Genomic DNA, 19,139 nt, shown 5'->3' with positions numbered 1-19,139 from the left:
TTTATGTAGCTGCCAACAGGTGGCCATGCCAGTTCCAGATGAGCAAGCAGGAACTGCAAACCACTGTGTGCAATGCCTGCCCCCTCCATTAAATGTGGCTGCAACGAGATTTACAGAGGGGGAGGCACTTCAGAAGCCACTCTTTGAAGCACCTTCTCTTCCTTTAAAAAGTGGTGGGGCTTGGGGTGAGCTGTGGTGTTAGGCAAGGTGAGGTATAAAGGGAGGAGGGGTTGGCCAGGTGCGGCTGAATAGTTGGCAAAGAGGTTGGCGTGTAGGTAGAGTTGATGAGTGGAAAGAACGGGGGCAGCAGCTCCTAGTAATTATATGAGGACTAAAGCAATACTTAAAGGGTTGTCATTTGTATTATGGGAGTCCATCTTGTACAGTGGCTAACTTGAAAAGATACATACAGAGAATGGAAGTTTATTTGTGTGAGAGAAATGGGTAGTAATAAAGGTTAGCAGTGGAAAAAGGAATATAAAAACAGATAGATACTTTATTGATTCTAGCTGCATCTGAAAATGCAGCATCTTAAACTAATTGCTGTTATCATATGTGAAACATAGTACACAGATATAGTTCCCACAAACATTAGACATTAGCATGGATACTGTGTTTGAGAGCATCAAACAACTTGAATACACCAAGCTATTCTCAGGTGAATATGTCTATTGTATTTTATACAACACTACTCCACAAAAAGCATTCACATGTAAAGAAATATGTACACAAATTGTAAGACCACACAGTTATTTTCAGTCTGTGTAATGTTGCATTTCAGACAGTGGCTATCACACACATGAAACTGTCTCATGAAGCGTATGCTTAGTGAGAAGTAATACACTGATGTTTTCAGTTTGAGAACTTAAGGCAAGAAATGAACTTGTATTTTAACATGAAAATAAGAGAAGTTCACCAAATATAAATCAGTTACTCTTCTGGCTTTCTCTTTCAAAGATAAATAGGTGATCCTCCAGGAAATTTTCTGTTATCTTTTAAAGAGATCCAGCCGTGTATGTCAGCAAGCACTGCTTTCTTGAACACCGATCCTTTCCGTCTATCAGTCGAAGAGGCATTCTTCTGAAGTAATCAATTATATCAGCCACCGAAGCAAAATCCTGTGTGGTTTACAGAATGTCAATCAGTCAATGATTCTGACTATAGAGAAAGTTAAAGCAACGTAATTTTGGCTCTTTGTTTTATACAAATTGTTCTTTAGGGACAGTAAATAAACTATCTTTGGTTCTAGTTTTTGCTGTTAGCCTAGATTTGATTCTGCTCACTTACTGCACTCTCATTTGAGAAACCTTGAAGGAGAAGTAAGAAAAGTTGTCATTATGTAGAAAGTATTATATTTAATAAATAAATATTAACATAAATAAATAAATATAAAGTAACATTACATCATACCTCATTTCCTTTTGAGCTAGTTCCTAATATATACACTTTATCTTCCAGTTGGAAACGTATTGGAATATTGTATACTTTAGCACTGTAAAGCACCATCAAGACATAGGGTTGATCAGCAGCCTTCGTTGAGCTGTCTCTTACTAAGAAAGTGCCATCCTAGAAAAGTAACACATTAAAATATTTTTAAGACACGTGTAATCACAACTGTGAACAGAATTGATTGCATTTCGAAGCAAATGTGTTCAGGATTAGTCTTGGAGTGTGTGTTCAATTTCAATATTTTTCTCATATTACTATATTGATGTTATAATTTAACTCTTCACCTGGTTTATGGTCCTAAGAGCAGCTTCTGCATCTGTCCGGGTTATATCAGCAGCATACCATTCCTGATTTAGCGGGAGCTGGTTATACTTGAGCCACATGAAAAGAGAGACAAAGAGCTGTTTATTAGTGAGAATATGGTATTACCAGTGTAGGGCAAAGGAGTACAGAGCTTTGAAAGGCAGGTATGGTATTTATTAACTGAATATGTACTCGTAAGGTACCCAATCATTCTTTTCTCCTCTTTATGTTTATAACTGAAGACATTGTTTTGGGGGGGGGTTCCTTATGGAAGTTTGATGTGAAATTGCTGCAGCTCTTGCCCACCAGTCCCCCCCCCGTGTTAATATGACATCAATAGCAATAGCAAAATGCCAGCCCATTTTTAATTATTATTTTCTGACATTTAGTTTAGCTTTCTCCTTATCATGAAAAACAGATAAGTAAAAATAACCTGTTGTATATCTGTAGTATATATGCGTGGAAACTCCTACGTGTGTTGTTGTTATTGGGCATTTTGTCATGAATGTAGTGATGGATTTGGTGGGAAGTCTCTATAACCACACTTATTATCCACACTTCCTCTTGTCCTGCTGTTTTCTCCTGGGAAAAACTGCTTTTTAGCACTTAATTGTAGTAAATGGCAATTTTCTCTGGATTGATACTTGCTCTGGATTGATACTTGCTCTAAAATGATAGTTTTTCATGGGAAAGGAGCAGGCCAAGTGGGAAACCACTCAGACCCATGATTTTTAGGCACAGGACAAGCAGAAGTGTGGATGAGTCCTTATGCTTGCATTTGCTCCTCACCGGAGCACAACCTAGCCATTTTATTTCTAATGGCTCCAAATACCAAAAGAAACACATCTATGTGCACTGATTGCTGCATGTTGATTGCAACAGCGCACCCAGTTTAGAGAATCTATTTTCACAAGATGTTTATGCAGTATAAGACTTTAATTTCAGTACCTACAAGGGATAAATAAATAAATCCTTGCAGAATTGTTGTACAAGCTGTTGCTCCTTGCTACATATGGACTGTTTTTCTTCAGCTTGTCTTACCCAGCTTTCCTATGCTTTGCTCATATGTATTCTGTTATTGGTCCTTATTGGCATAAGTTTAAAAAATAAAATCATAAAATCATGCAAAGCCATCCAAATACATTAGTAATCCAAACACATACAATATATAAAAGACTAGATAGTCACCGTTGAGCAAATCAGGCAACTTTTGATTTAGCTTTAAAAATCTCAGCTAAATACCCTGAAACAATTTTGGTAGTTTTGGGAGTATCATCCCTCAACAAATATTGGATTATAGACCCTTTGTAAATCTATATTTTAAGCTATAAGGGAGTTACCACACCTATCAGCCAATCACCCATTCCCACCACCCTTCTGTGTAATACCCCTCCCCACCCTCTCACTATATATATAAGGGTCTGGTGACTTCTGTTTCAGTGTATCTGAAGAATTGTGCATGCACATTAAACTCATACCAATAACAAACTTAGTTGGTCTCTAAGGTGGTACTGGAAGGATTTTTTTTTATTTTGTTTTGATTACGGAAGACCAACACAGCTACCTATCTGTCTCAATAAAGAAGTTAGGAAACTTTCCGGGTCTGTATTAATGTAAATTTTTAACCAGAATTTGAAAGTCATAATCCAGCCCCTAGATTCTAAGAGATGCCGGCCTAACTCTGCACACATAGCTAAATACAGTGGTACCTCTGGTTATGAACGCTCCTGGTTATGCACGCTGCGGGCTACGAGCTCCACTAACCCAGAAGTAGGCGCTCGTGGTTGCGAACAGAATGCGGGCAGAAATTGCACGCAGGAGGCGCCATTAGCGAAAGCGCGCTTCAGGTTAAGAACGGTTTCCGGTTATGAATGGACCTCTGGAACGGATTCAGTTCATAACCAGAGGTACCACTGTAGGAGACACATTTTGGAGCTCCTAGAATTTGTTGGAAGGATGCTTGTACATCCTCGACTTTGTTGTTAAAGTCAGTTATCCATAAGGGAATCCCATAAAGGAGTTGAAAAACACTTTTGCACTATAGACCCTAACTGATGTAGGCACATTCTGGTTACCATCAAAAAAATTAGAATCCTTTAATTCATGCTGCAGTGCATTTAGCTAAGTTGGTTGTCCTGTTACAATGGGTCACCCATTTTAGATTGTAATAAAAGGTGATCCCTAAGTATTTAAAGCTTTTAACTTGTTCGATTTAACTTGTTCCATTTCTTGATCACCAATACGCTATTTATATGGGAGCCATTTTGAAAATACTAAGATCTTGGATTTTGAATAATTAATCGCTAGGTGATTTCCTTGGCAGTAATGAAAGAATGCTTTTAGATACCTTTGGAGCGCAATTCTGGTGCAGGAGAGGAGAGTGTCATCCGCATATAAAAGTATGGGAACTGCCTTAGGTCCTAACCTAGGAGCATGGCTATTCACAATGAGTAGATGTTGTTTCATATCATTCAAATATAGATTAAATAGATGTGGGGCAAGAATACAGCCTCATATGTATGCCTTGGAAGGAACTGGGTCTGGCATTCTATCACATAAATTGTTCATTTGGAATTCACAATATATTAAACATTTTTGATGCTATTATTGTACCTTGTGGTACTGATCCATCGCTTCATTTTCAGCATTGAGAGAATGTGTGAATGGTCTGTTAGGAATTGGTAATGGTGGTCTTCCATCAGCAGGGCCTTTTGAAGCAGTTCTGCCAATATTACCTTCAGAAAAAATGAACATATTTAAAAATTAAATCCAGATGACTTAATGGACATTGGAATATGATTCTAACGAACCACACAAGCTTGACAGGGTCTTGACAAAGTAAAAATGAAATTGACTTCCGATGAGAATATGTTTCATTACAACTTAAATGCTTTAAGCAGTAACTGGCAAACTGAAGGGAAAGAGTAGACAAGTCTGACAGAAAAATAGGCCGCATAACTCACAAAATCTCACAGAAATGCAAAGCGTCAAACATGAGAAGCATTATGACAGACATTCCTAAATGCATTTATTTGATTTATATCAAGGTTAGAGAACCTGGTTCCATCTATTTGCTGCTGGACTATAATGTCCATTATCCCTGGCCACTGTTCATGCTGGATGGGGATCATGGGAATTTGAATCTAAAAATAACTGTTGCGCCAGGTTCCCCATTTCTGATTTAGGTTATTTCATTACTATACTGCTCTAAAACCTTGTAATTCAAGAAACAAAACAACATGTGTTCAGATAACCAATGCTTCATAAATTTGCATTGTCGCAAAATATTTAATGGAAAAGCTGTTAGTTTGTACTGGCAGCAATCATATGTTTTGAAAATTTAAGCCTGAATATTTATGAGGTATTTATACAGTACATACTTGGCTGAAAATGTGGTGGTAGTGATCCACTTGATGAAAGAGTGCTGTAAAAATAAACAATGATTAGCATGTACAAATGAGATCTGATACTTTGTAAGTGACTAGTTCTATATCTTAGAAATGAGGCCAGAAAATACTTGCTGGTATAGCAGAATTGGTTGCAGGTTGCAACTCTTGTTTCAAATTGTTTGTGGGAATCCACAGGATGAATAAAGGAACTATCCGGGACAATGTGTGTATGTATATGTGTGTGTGTGTGTGTGTGTGTGTGTGTGTGTACGTACTCTTATCTATAGTATGGGAACATAGTCATTCCAGAACTATGCCCACAGAAGCCAGTTTTAAACTGGTATAGCTGGGTGGGGAGGGAGTGGAAAACAGTTACAGTGGTACCTCGGGTTAAGTACTTAATTTGTTCCGGAAGTCCATACTTAACCTGAAACTGTTCTTAACCTGAAGCACCATTTTAGCTAATGGGGCCTCCTGCTGCCTCCGCACCGCCAGAGCACAATTTCTGTTCTCATCCTGAAGCAAAGTTCTTAACCTGAAGCAATATTTCTGGGTTAGTGGAGTCTGTAACATGAAGCGTATGTAACCTGAAGCGTACGTAACCCAAGGTACCAGTGTACTGGAGTTAGTCTCAATCATGTGAGCAGGATGAATTGCCCTTACTGCATTTGATTCTCATAGAATTTAATTCTGTTATAGAATTAAGAATAGCAATGAACAAGTAATAATAATAGCACACAACTAATGGTCAGTTCAATTCAACAAACCTTTCTGCACCAGATATCGTCTTGGATGGTAAAAGGCTCTGTTTAGAATGTGGCTTAGGAGATCTGATTGGAAATGTGTTACATTGCAAAAATGGCTGGGGAACTGACCTGTGGTGAATATCTGCAAAACACACACACCAAAAACAAAAACACAGTTAACTGACTCAGATTGGGACAGTGAATAAGAGATTTGTGGAACTACTCAGTTTGTTTTGGAAAAGCTTAGGCATTTCTGACTCATATTCTGGAATTCATTTCAGATTCAAAATGCTGTAGTTCCAGCATAGAAACTATGAGAGTTGAGGTTCTAGCAGATCTTCAAGTTTCACTGACACAGTAGGCTTCACCTTGCATGAACAAAATAACACATTGCATTTACTATTACTACTATTATTATTATTAGTTTTAGTTTTTAATAGCCCACCTTTTTCCCTGACAGGGACTCAAGGCAGCTTACAGATAAAAATAAGAACTGCTAAAAAATTAATCATTCAAAACTATTAAATCCTGATAGAATTAATGCTACATTAAAGCACTTGCACAAATTTAGTATAGTAAGTTTCTCCACAAGAAACCTCTGTCAGTGGCAGAGGAACCCTCTCCGGCACCCAGGGTGGCACAGCCTGTATGGACTGTGCATGTGTGGCATCCTGCATGTGCGCACTCTGTATGGAATGCCGCACATGTGCAGACTATATGGGCTGCCGCTCGTGAGCGGCATCCCGTATGGACGCCGTGCAAGCGGCTGCCCATACGGACTGCGCATGTGCGGTGACCGTACGGGATGCTGCACATGCGCAGTCTGTATGGGATGCCACTTGCGCATGACGGCCATATGGTCTGCCACTTGTCCGTATAGGCTGCCGTGCGAGCGGCATCCCATATGCACGATGTGTGAACGGCACCCATACAGACTCCGTGTGCCCTCGGCCGCTCTACAGCAGGGGGGAAGCAGGGGCCATCTTGTCACCCCTCCCAAAGTGGCACCCAGGGTGGCCCGCCCCCTCTGCCCCCCCTTCCTACACCCCTGACCTCTGTGAATATACAGTGAGAACCACAGCATCCAGGAAGATTTCTGAATTGATGATAAAATCTGCCCATTTTTGTTAAGTTCCATATGCATCCTGGTGTATTACTAACACTGGTAAAACTGCAGATTTGCTGTCAAATTCCTTATTTGGTGAAATTTGGTACCACTAACATACACTGAAATGCTAGTGGTTGGTAGCCACTTAAAAATGCCCAAAATTCCTGAGATGACCTTGCTTGGTTCACCCAGTCCTGACGGTGATCAGATTTCACAGTTCTAAGAGAGGAGCTCCCCATGTTCCTTGTTCAATCTTTTAGCAGACTGAAGCAGATACTTGTGGTCACTATTGATAGGCGTAACTGCATGCAAGGTATTCAGCATTCAGGGATTTATAGATCAAAATAAGTTGTTGCTGTTTAGTCATTTAGTTGTGTCCGACTCTTCGTGACCCCATGGACCAGAGCACGTCTTCCACTGCCTCCCGCAGTTTGGTTAAACTCATGTTGGTAACTTCGAGAACACTGTCCAACCATCTCGTCCTCTGTCGTCCCCTTCTCCTAGTGCCCTCAATCTTTCCCAGCATCAGGGTCTTTTCCAGGGAGTCTTCTCTTCTCATAATGTAGCCAGAGTATTGGAGCCTCAGCTTCAATATCTGTTCTTCCAGTGAGCACTCAGGGCTGATTTCCTTCAGAATGGATAGGTTTGATCTTCTTGCAGTCCATGAGACTCCCAAGAGTCTCCTCCAGCACCATAATTCAAAAGCATCAATTCTTCGGCTATCAGCCTTCTTTATGGTCCAGCTCTCAAAATAAGTACATGGGAAGAAAAAACCACTAGGAGGCAGACAACTATATATTGTATTAACTGAAATTTCCAAGCAGCTTTTAAAGGCAAATTTATGTAGGCTACTCTTGAAGTATAACAGTGACGGCTGAAACTGATAAATTAAGGATTAAGGTAAAGGTAAAGGTACCCCTGCCCGTACGGGCCAGTCGTGTCCGACTCTAGGGTTGTTCGCCCATCTCACTTAAGAGGCCGGGGGCCAGCGCTGGCCCGAGACACTTCCGAGTCACGTGGCCAGCGTGACGAAGCTGCTCTGGCAAGCCAGCACCAGCACAGCACATGGAAACACCGTTTACCTTCCCGCTATAAAGCGGTACCTATTTATCTACTTGCACTTAGGGGTGCTTTAGAACTGCTAGGTGGGCAGGAGCTGGGACCGAAAGACGGGAGCTCACCCCGCCGCGGGGATTCGAACCGCCAACCATAAGATCGGCAAGTCCTAGGCACTGAGGTTTTACCCACAGTGCCACCCGCGTCCCAAATTAAGGATTAGTTTGACATAATTTTTCTGGAGTACAGTTGCTGAAAGAAAATAATCTTGGCTACCATTACATTTTAGGATTCCACGCATGGAGATGGGTCCAGTAGTATTCCAATGTGGCTATCCTGAAAGCAGTTTGAGTTCCAGTGAAATAAAGTGGAATTTAGTATCACCTTTTTCTTCCTTCAGATTTCCTTAGAAATTTGCCAACTTTTTCGGAAGCCTTTTACTTAGCTCCTTAGTGGTCATCCCTAACTGGAAGAAGGCCTAACCAAGCTGAACTGCATGTTCAAATAAATATCAACAATAATGATAGTAATAGGAATAATTAAGAAATACATTACATACTGCCATCTTCCATCTGAAAGAAGAAGAAGAAAAGCCAGCATTAGGGTTGTCACTTAATTAAAGATATTAGCTGATTATCATGGGCTGTATTCAAAGCAGTACTAAGCAGTGCTTGCCTGATGGAAAAATCTTCCCTCTCCTCCGCTTGTGTGCTGTTCTGGGGGTTCTCCTGATCCCCCCCCCAGCAGATGTGGAGAGGGTGGGGGAGAATGAGGGGGAAGTCCTGTTTTGCTAGCGGGAATCATTGTGTTGGCTTCTGCTAGTGCAACAATTTAGTTGAATATGGCCCTAATAAGCATATGTCATATGAACTAAATAGCTTTAAAGGCAAAAAAGCATTATTTCTTCTTTTAGATAATGCACATGTGGCACAGCAGGTATCATCTTAGAATAGTTATTTTCTCTAGTTTCATTTTCTCTAGCCTTAATTCAGGAAAACAGCTTGTTTTATTAGAAGGTATGTGATGTAGTTCTTAAAGTTAGGCAGATGTGAGCCTACTCTGTTCCTGGAGCAGGAAATGTTTTCAGATCAAGTACAGTGAGATTTAAACACTTGGCTCTCCCCAAAATAAGATTCAATTGTAGCAAATTAAATATAGTTTCTACACTTTCTCAAAATGCATACTTACTTCTGTCTTCCTTTCAGCTATCTGATTGTTCCTATAGGAAAGAAAGATAAAAATAATTGTATGTATCATGAGACTAGCTGGTACACTCAATATTTAAGAAAAAACATTGCTTGCAATTTACTGCCTAGTTATTTTGCTAGTCAACCTCCATCAAAGAGGCTAGAATTTAAAATTTTAGTTTCTAGGTGAAAATGTGTTTGTTATAAGCAAGGAACACCCATCTTGGGCACTGAGCATAAAAGAGCCTTGAGGGATCAGAAGTCCCATCTAGGCTATCATCCTGTTCTCACAGTGGCCAGGTGCCTATGGGAAACTTGCAAACAGGACTCAAGTGCAACTCTCCGCTTGTACTTCCAGCAGCTGGTATTCAGAGGCATACTGCCCCCAGCAGTAATAGCTTAAAGGTAAAGGTACCCCTGCCTGTACGGGCCAGTCGTGTCCGACTCTAGGGTTGTGCGCTCATCTCACTTAAGAGGCTGGGGGCCAGCGCTGGCCCGAGACACTTCCGGGTCACGTGGCCAGCGTGATGAAGCTGCTCTGGCGAGCCAGCACCAGCGCAGCACACGGAAACGCCGTTTACCTTCCCGCTATAAAGCGGTACCTATTTATCTACTTGCACTTAGGGGTGCTTTCGAACTGCTAGGTGGGCAGGAGCTGGGACCGAAAGACGGGAGCTCACCCCGCCGCAGGGATTCGAACCGCCGACCATACGATCGGCAAGTCCTAGGCACTGAGGTTTTACCCACAGGACTACCCGCATCCCCAATAATAGCTTAAAGGTAATGGTAAAGGTACCACTGCCCGTTTGGGCCAGCCTTGCCAGACTCTAGGGTTGTGCGCTCATCTCACTCTATAGGCCGGGAGCCAGCGCTGTCCGCAGACACTTCCGGGTCACGTGGCCAGCGTGGCAAGCTGCATCTGGCGAGCCAGCGCAGTACACGGAACGCCGTTTGCCTTCCCGCTGGTAAATGGTCCCTATTTATCTACTTGCACCCGGAGGTGCTTTTGAACTGCTAGGTTGGCAGGCGCTGGGACCGAACGATGGGAGCGCACCCCGCCACGGGGATTCGAACCAAGGCCATGTGATCGGCAAGTCCTAGGCGGTGAGGTTTTACCCACAGCGCCACCCGCATCCCTTAATAATAGCTTAGCCCTCCATTAATTTATCTGATCCTTTTAAAGTCATCCAATTTGGTGGCCATCACTATATCTTGTGGGAGAGAATTCCAGAGTGTAGCTGTGTGCTGAGTGAGGAAGTATCAGCCCTGAATTTTCCAACATTTAGTCTCATTGGATGGCCTTTAATTCTAGTATTACGAGAAAGGGGAAAAAACCCTCTATCCACTTTGTACCATGTATAATGTACACCTTTATCATGTCTCCTGTTACTTGCCTTCACCCCCTAAACTGAAAACTCCCACATATTGCAACCTTCTCATTTTAATGCCCATACACTTGGTCTGGAAAGTTCCTTTTGGAGCTCCTCATAATCCCTTTTTATTTTAACCATTCTGACCAATTTGATCAGCTAATCTGACTACCTTACTGCTTACCCTCTAACTCTAAACTACTAATGAACAAGTTAAAAAGCACAGAACCCAATACTGAACTTTGGAGGACACCCACTTCCTACATCTTTCCATTGGGAGAACTACCTATTAATTCCTACTCTTTTCTTGTTTCTTAACCAATTCCTGGTCCATAAGAGGGCTGTCATCTTATCCTATATAACACTTTAATCTTGCACATTTTCCTCCAGTTTAACTTTTTTAAAGATGACTCTCTGCTAAATCATTACTCTTTGCCTGAACATTCAGTTACAAATGTATTTCATTCCAATTACAAAATGAACCCACCCACCTACCACTGCAAAATATGTTATTATATGGCAGAAAAAAACCTGAGTATTCATCTTCTGACAAGTGGACCAAAGGCATGCTAGATATTAGAGCTATGCAACCAATATATTAGTAGGAAGGTCAGGAAATAACAAATCACTATATTACATATTTTGTATGCTTACACTAAGTTTTTTTTTTAAATTGTAAATGTAGGTTTACTTTATAGGTGGTGGCATCCTTCTAGAGGCAGCATTGTTTCTGTCATAGCTATCAGCTGATGGTACTGGAGGCTTCTGTATCTTTTCTAACTCTTTTCTAAAATAAAAGAGAAAAACAGCAAAGAATAGGGTTGATTACTTTTGGTCTGTCATGCTAAGCAGTTAATTGTGATAATCTGTGTCACAGAAAATAAAATATTTACCTCAGCTGAGGGGTCAAAGGCTATAAGGAAGGAATAAAGGAAGGTCAAATTAAATGAAAGGGTAAAATATATATTTAAAACGGATTAAAATGTAATACAGTAGAAGTGAAGACATTTCTTACCATTTTGCCTGAAAAGATGAAATAAAAAGAAAAAAAAGTTAGTTAAAGTAGCTAGTTGTGATCGGTGACCACTGTCATGATCAAGTTTAATTGTGTGACTTTAGGACTGTCACAATTTGAGAGTATGTTTGTTAACCTACTGCATAGAATACAAAAATAGGTGGTATTTTCTCTTCTCTCTCTCATAAATCTAAGACATCTTATATGGTATCTCTGAAAATGAAAGTGTTCACATGATTATTTCCTTTTCACAAAGCAAGTATGTCACTGACAACTGAGTTGTAAATCTCTCTTTACTTTGGCATGTCTGAGGATAGGAATATACAGTGCGTCAACCCTATCTATTTCTTTTTACCAGCTTTTAAATGTTGTGATAACCTCTAGAGAGGCAATAAAGTAAAACATTTCATACTTGTATTACTGAAGCTAAACTGAATTAATTTATAAGCATGCAACTTACTAAGGAAAGTTTGCAGTATTTGAAATGCTAAAAGACTGAGTCTTGAGAGCCTGTCTTATTGTTCAAGTCTATTCACCACTACACCTTATTAATAGTTGCTACTTCTGTTACTTTAACTGATATTTTAGATTGCCTTTTTCTGATTATCTCTCAGAATCAGGTAGTAATGTATAATGATGAAGTTTAGCTTAAAATGCTACTACAGTGAGTTACTTTTCCTTTCTAATCACCAACAAGCCATATCAAGTTTTTCAGAAGGACATCTTAGTATGTTTTGCCCACAATAGCCCACAGTTTGACTTTTCAGGTCATAGTTGTAAGTTTTGTAGTAGCTTACAGCACATATTTGTTCATACCCTCCCCATTTATGTTACAGGTAGGTAGCTGTGTTGGTCTGCTGTAGTCGAAACAAAATAAAAAAATTCCTTCCAGTAGCACCTTAGAGACCAACTAAGTTTGTTATTGGTATGAGCTTTCGTGTGCATACACACTTCTTCAGATACACTGAAACAGAAGCCACCAGACCCTTATATATAGTGAGAGGGTGGGGAGAGGTTTTACTCAGGTGGTGGGAATGGGTGATTGGCTGATAGGTGTGGTAACAACCACACCCATTTGCACCACCCTTCTGAGTAAAACCCCTCCCCACCCTCTCACTATATATAAGGGTCTGGTGGCTTCTGTTTCAGTGTATCTGAAGAAGTGTGCATGCACACTAAAGCTCATACCAATCACAAACTTAGTTGGTGTCAAAGGTGCTACTGGAAGGAATTTTTTTATTTTGTTTCCCCATTTATGGTCAGCTTATTTTAGTGCTTTGTACAATGTCTGGCAGTTTATAGCTATGAACCAATGCCTACCTGATCGTAGGATGTCTCTGTCAAATGGAGGCCCAGATTTTTCCAGTGAGGGCTTTTTGCTTCTATCTATGGGAGCTGGTGACAGTGAGAAATAAAAAATATTTTGTTAAACTTGGTGCTAATACTTTATTTTAGACTTTTAAAACCCCTCTACATTCAGAGAATACTCAAGCAGTTTATAGTTATCTGGTACAAAACATAACACAGATCATAAAATAGTATTAAAAGCTTAAAAAAAGAATTAAGAATGGCAGAAATAAAGTTGACTAATATGGGACAATTTGGAAAAAAATTAAAGCTTTCAACACTGAAAACATAAAAATCTTGGGGCTTGCTTCACTTCTAAGTGAAGTGAATTCCTGACAGCTGTCTGGATATGAATTTCAGCACAGTATTTCAGTAATTATTATAAAGTAATATTCCTTTTTAGAGTTAAAATAAAAAATTGTTTAACAATTAGTTGCAGGTTGTGGGAAAAGCTGGAAGGACAGATGTAAAAATAATGCTTTATGTTTAAAGCAATGTAAATATACTAAAGGATGCAGTTTTTAAAAGGTTAAATAAAAGCACTTACGTGTAAAGGGTTTGATGCTTTTTTCTCTGATACTCTCATTATTGCTTGAAGGAGAAAGGAAATGTGGCTGCTAAAGTAATAGATTTAGTAAATACTGTGTCTAGCAGAATGGTAATTACAGACTTGATTTTAATCTATTGAGATTATTTGAAGGTATTTCATAGCTGCCAACCAGTGTTCAAAATAACCAAGTATCACAGATCTGTATCACAGAACTGTTGCTTTCCTATTTTACTTCCTCCACCCCCCCTCCCATGTCTGGATCTATTTCCAGTTAAACTAGGGTTGTGAATCTACACAATTTTGAAACATGCTGAATTTTTTGTTTTTGTTTTGCTAGTCCAGCGCTGATTGACGTGTGCAGTGTAATCTGGCCATACTAGATACTGGCCAACTACAACAAAATAATAATGCAAACAACTGGTGACATTTTCAGAAATAGGGCTGGTGAATTATTCTGGTAAGGTATTAAAAAGGCTTTTCCAAAGCTGATACACAGTTGTGTAGCAGTTCCTCACTGATTGACTGTGGTTTGCTATGCACTTAATCCCCAGGAAAAAAATAAATACAAAATGAAACAGTACATTCTTTTTGCACCAATGGAACCTACCCCAGGGCTTCTGCCTCCGCTTGGTGGTACAGGGGAAGATTCAGGCCTTTTTGGTGGAATGGGAGGCTGAGTAGATATTTTAGACCTTTCTGCCGGATGTCGATCTGAAGAAAGGAATAACATTAACAAAATAACAGAATATATGGGGTGGGTGGGAATCCTTCTTGCTTGATCTCATTAAAAAGACACATCTTTATATACTCTGAGACGTCATTTGAGAGAACTAAATTAATCCATTCAGGAAATAAAGCACATTTTCAAGCTTGTAGTTGGTTTACCCAGAAGGGGGCACAAAAATGTTATGAAAGCTCAAGTAAAATGAAGTTTCAAAATGAATTATTTTAAAATTGCCAATAAGAGTTGGTATTTAGAAAACAAAAAATGTTTTCTGTGTCTCCTTCCCAAAACTAGACAATACTCTCTAATGCATTTCATAAATGAAAAGTGTGAAAGAACATTTAACATGGTTACCTATGTATTCTGAGGCAGCTGGTATTAAAGTGGGAGGAAATAAGGTGTTTCGGTGTGTGTCATCATCATTTGATGGAGGAGGTTCATAATCTGCTTCATCTTCAGCACCATCTTGATCATTGGGTGTTTCATAGTCCACACCATCTTCATGCTCCGGGTCATCTGGGCTTTCATAATCATCATCACTTTCATCCTGTCAAAACAGAAGTATCAGACTGTCAAAAATATCTTAATGTAGTAAGGTTGTATTGTTACATCCCTGTGCTTTCCATTGCTGAATGAAAGTGAATTCTAGAGTTCATGAGAAATTGTAACAAAGCCTTATTCATTTAAATTGGGGAAGAATGATACATAAAAAACTCACAGGTTTGAATAAATGGGAATTGTTTACAAGTGACTGTGTTTTGATGGTGTTACAGCAGAGAAGACTAGTGTCTTCTTGGAGGCACCCTACTTTTGTGTACAGCAGGGATAGCCAACCTAGGGCCCTTCAGATGTGGACTACAACTCCCATCATCCCTGACCACTGGCCACACTGGCTGGTGCGGATGGGAATTTCACTCCAAAACATCTAGATGGCACCATGTTGGCTACATCTGCTGTATAACATTACATTAGAACAGTGTTAGTGTTGCAGAGGAGGGAAAAATACATTTTGTTCAATTTAGTATACTAGCAATCTACTGAATCAAGAAACGTGATATGAGGCTGGCAAGAAGGCTTAAGCTGGAGGGTGGGCACATCACTTGGATACACAGCAGACAGGCTGAAGGCCAGCTGTTTTTGCAGAAGGAAAACCTAATCACTTCCATCAGCAACAATACTGCATCTGATACTGCAGGACTGTAGCTATCTGGGAGCTCTATACACCAGCCACCAGCAGATTGTTTATTGGGTACCACTTTAGCCTGTATATTAGAAGAAGTTTGAGTTGTACTACAAGTGTCTGCAGAGAGCTAGGGAACGGGTCTCAACCCAGAGCTCCCAGCAGCCACACTGATGCTCTTGTTCCTATGTGAATCTGGTATACTCAGCTTGGGGATTTATAGTGCTATTTAGGCTACAATGCTAGCCTGCCTGAGCATCCAGTCAGCCTGCACATCCAGTCAGTCTGAGTATCCAGTCTCAGAAGACCAGGCCGTATAAAGTTAAGGCCCAAAAGTTTGATCAACCTGAGCAACTTGTTTCTGGTATGAAAACTTTGGGCTGTATTCAACTACGTCTTACTGTGAAGAGACCTATTATAATTAATATATTATGTTCATTAATCTCAATGGGTCTACTCTGTGCAACACTTTGTTGAATAATACCCATTGCCTAGCCCCTACTTTTTTAATGGATGCTGCCTTGAAACACGTACTCTTCTTGACTTTGACCCCTCTGATTACATTTTTAGACCCTCCATTCACATTCAAGGAAATGTGAGTAAATGCCCCTGCAGACCTTCCCTGTCATGGACTGAGCACACAGAGCAATACACACAGGGACACTGGGGTAGTGGGTGGGGCTTGCGTATGAACACAGAGTGTTCACATGAACATGCCCTCTTGTGCCTTCATATACTCAGATGCAACATCAGAGTATCAGAGAAGAAGAGAAGAGAACAAAACCCTCATAGGTGAACTCCTATGGCACTTGTCTTTTGAGCTCTAGGATTCAGTTATATCTGCCTCAAGCATTTAATTGTGCAAATCGGATAAGATTTCTCAGACTGGACCTCCAGTGAAACATTGGTAACCAGTTAATTGGAAATATATTATTTTCATATGTGCCCCCTTCAAACATGCCTCTATTTCCTTGAACCTGTAGAATAGGCAAGCAGCTGGCCTTTCTGAACAGTCCCAGAGAATGAGATAATCAAGGATGTTTACTCCATCTATCTTAAAAAGTTGAAGAAATCTTATTTTTTATTTTGTCAAGTTTCAATAGCAGCTTCAGCCCCCAAACAACCTACACTGGATGCCCCTAAAGAGGAACATATGAGTGCAGTGATATTTGCCATGTCATTCTTTTAAGCTGAATACATTTGTAGTGTTGATAAAAAATACTTACAAAGGAAGACCAACCATCACCTTCATCCTGTCTATATTCTATGGAAAGGCAACAAAAATCACACAGCAGCTATAAATCTCCAAGTTCATGATGGTTTTACAATTAACAATTAAATAACTACAAGAATAGTTGTGGCAGACATTAATGAAACAGCCAAGGCTGATTCACACATGCATACCTCAGTTGAGAAACATTGTATAAAGTGATATAAAAGCTCTCTGGGTATTGTTTGATGATGTTCATTTCACACATATTGCCATATGAATAGGAAAATAAGGACAGTTCCAGATGCACAACTCAGCAAATTTTAGATAACCAACACATGTGTGATTAATATATAATGATCTCTATCAAATAAAACATGAAATATTAGGTCAAGAATTACTTTCATGTGCACATGATCCAATTTACACTAGGGAATTGAATAAAGTATTCAATTCTGCAGCTCTGGCACCAATCATCAATTGGCATATATGTTAAGATAAAACCTTAACAGTAAATTCTAGCGTCGTAAAAATCACATTAAAATCTGACCGTATGCTCTGTAAAAGGATTGTTTTGGCTATATGAGATTTCAAAAGAAGCATTTTCACTGTATGGCCCAGGCCCAGAGCTGAGGTACATACCTTGGCTTAATAAGCTGTGGTATGCATGATTCTTGTTCCTTTGTGCTCTATCCTCATGCTGCCCTTTCCTTTCTCTATAGTCACCAGGATAAAAACAAGTTAGGATCTTAAACCAGTGTCAAGTTTCTGGCTTCTTGGTCCTGGTAACCATACCACATAACAGGAAACAACAAAGACTTCCTCTTTTGAGAGAAGTGGGGAAAGCCAGCATGAGGATGGAGTACAGAGGCAAAGGGGGCCCATGCAGATATTGCCTTATTAAGTGAAAAATGTAACTCCACACTAGGCTTCTTGAGCAGCTTTACAACTGCATGAGTGTACAATTGCTTCTTTGAAAATATATAAGAATTAGCATAAGGAGAATTAGAAATTCTGTGTACATTACTATGGATCAGTTTTTCTTGTGCTACATTTTGTTTATAAACACTAGCATGTTATATATTTCCCCACTGAATAAGAAAAGGTTTGATCCATTTAAAACTTGCATTTAGGCTCCCCTGAAATAAATGTGAAAAGTTAGACATGACTTAAGTCCCATTGATTTTAATAGGAACTAAATGCAATTAACTTAGGGAGCAATCAAAACCAATGATTTGTTGGGATGAGAGGGGTTTGGAAAAGGTGGATTTCTGGCAGAGCCTGGGCTCAGCTGGCGTTATGTTGGCTAAAGTCTGCCGTCCTGGCTCAACTGTACATACACTGTGTGAGTCTTCTATTCTGGCTCAGCTGCTTCTGCTGAATGGAAAACCAACACAGTGTATATCCAAACTCTTATTCCAAACTCCATTTAGGTCATGTAACCTAGCAACCCAGTGGAAATTAAGTGGCAAAAAGGGTGGTGCAAGTCAAACTCAATTTTAAACATTTAGTTTCTCCTCCGCTAGTTTTGGACTGCTTCTAAAAAAAGTCTGCACCAGCACAGTCTACCATGGTGTAAATTACAATGTCTTCCTGTAGTTTGGATTGCTCTGCTAGTCTGGATCCAATCCATAGACAGAGAACACTACAGAACAAAACTGAATTTGAAGAGGGTGGCTTCTAAATATCTGGAAAGTGGACACAGGTATAAATTGGCAGTGTATTTACCTGGATTTTCAGGTACCTTCTGTGTTTGTGACCTGCTGCAATTTTGGGAGGAAAATGAGAAAGTTAATAGTTCATATTTCAATTATAAATTGAATATATTTGAGGTGAGCATTATAATACCTAGCCATCATGTATCCAAATAAATGTGCATTTTAACCAACATCATTTAGGCAAAACATGCCAAAATACAGTGCCTAAAATGATAACATGTAAAATCCTGGCAAAGTGCAAAAGATCCGTAACATAACACCTGGAAGAATAAGGTTGTGTGGTTAAACAGATGCCATTTGCCACTGTCCTGTGAGATTCCCCAACTCTGCCCCTCTTTGCTGCCTGTAGTTTTGTGAGGCAAAAAACTTTGCAGCACACTGACATGATGTGTTTGGTATTACTTTGTTGCCAGGGAGGAAAGCAAGGAATAAATAGAGGACTGATGTTTTTAGCAACAATCAGAGGTATCCTACAGCTTCTTGTTGCTGCCTCAGATACTTCCTTTGAGCAAATACAGTAAAATCACAAATGAGTATTTTGTTTTGCAGTTTTGAACAACAAGCTGTTTGAGGCCAGTGCTCCTCCCATGAACACTTTTTTAAAAGCTAAAACCTCAGAAGTAGCATTTTAAAGCAGGAGCAACTGACTGCCCCAGCAAACCGTTCTCAGTTTAAGTAGCCCAATGTGTTCCTCTGGGATATATACAAACCACAATAACCTCTGAAGTGGTTTACAAGGATACAATACAGAAAAATATATATATACCGTATTTAAAACAACAAAATC

General features: G+C 39.8%; 2 protein-coding genes across 4 annotated transcripts in view; one reads left to right on the top strand and one right to left on the bottom strand.

Annotated features, from left to right (window-relative positions):
• The window catches only part of KCNIP1 (potassium voltage-gated channel interacting protein 1), a 556,014-nt gene that overhangs the window by 3,937 nt on the left and 532,938 nt on the right, over nucleotides 1–19,139 (top strand). The gene's annotated exons all lie outside the window — the stretch shown is intronic.
• Nucleotides 477–19,139, bottom strand: part of LCP2 (lymphocyte cytosolic protein 2) — a 36,006-nt gene continuing 17,343 nt past the window's right edge. Inside the window, 17 exon segments of the mRNA XM_083604071.1 lie at nucleotides 477–1,118; nucleotides 1,411–1,566; nucleotides 1,734–1,820; nucleotides 4,366–4,487; nucleotides 5,133–5,176; nucleotides 5,909–6,050; nucleotides 8,611–8,623; nucleotides 9,240–9,270; nucleotides 11,300–11,385; nucleotides 11,387–11,395; nucleotides 11,502–11,521; nucleotides 12,944–13,018; nucleotides 13,518–13,587; nucleotides 14,128–14,231; nucleotides 14,599–14,791; nucleotides 16,651–16,688; nucleotides 18,363–18,397. Of these exon segments, the coding sequence (XP_083460197.1) occupies nucleotides 996–1,118; nucleotides 1,411–1,566; nucleotides 1,734–1,820; nucleotides 4,366–4,487; nucleotides 5,133–5,176; nucleotides 5,909–6,050; nucleotides 8,611–8,623; nucleotides 9,240–9,270; nucleotides 11,300–11,385; nucleotides 11,387–11,395; nucleotides 11,502–11,521; nucleotides 12,944–13,018; nucleotides 13,518–13,587; nucleotides 14,128–14,231; nucleotides 14,599–14,791; nucleotides 16,651–16,688; nucleotides 18,363–18,397 (1,348 nt within the window). The 3' untranslated portion in view covers nucleotides 477–995.

The sequence above is a fragment of the Podarcis filfolensis genome (assembly GCF_964270895.1).
Source record: "Podarcis filfolensis genome assembly, chromosome: 2".
Classification (NCBI taxonomy): Eukaryota; Metazoa; Chordata; class Lepidosauria; order Squamata; family Lacertidae; genus Podarcis; species Podarcis filfolensis.
The sequence above is the reverse complement of the archived record's forward strand: the minus strand, read 5'-3'. Positions and strand labels throughout refer to the sequence as shown.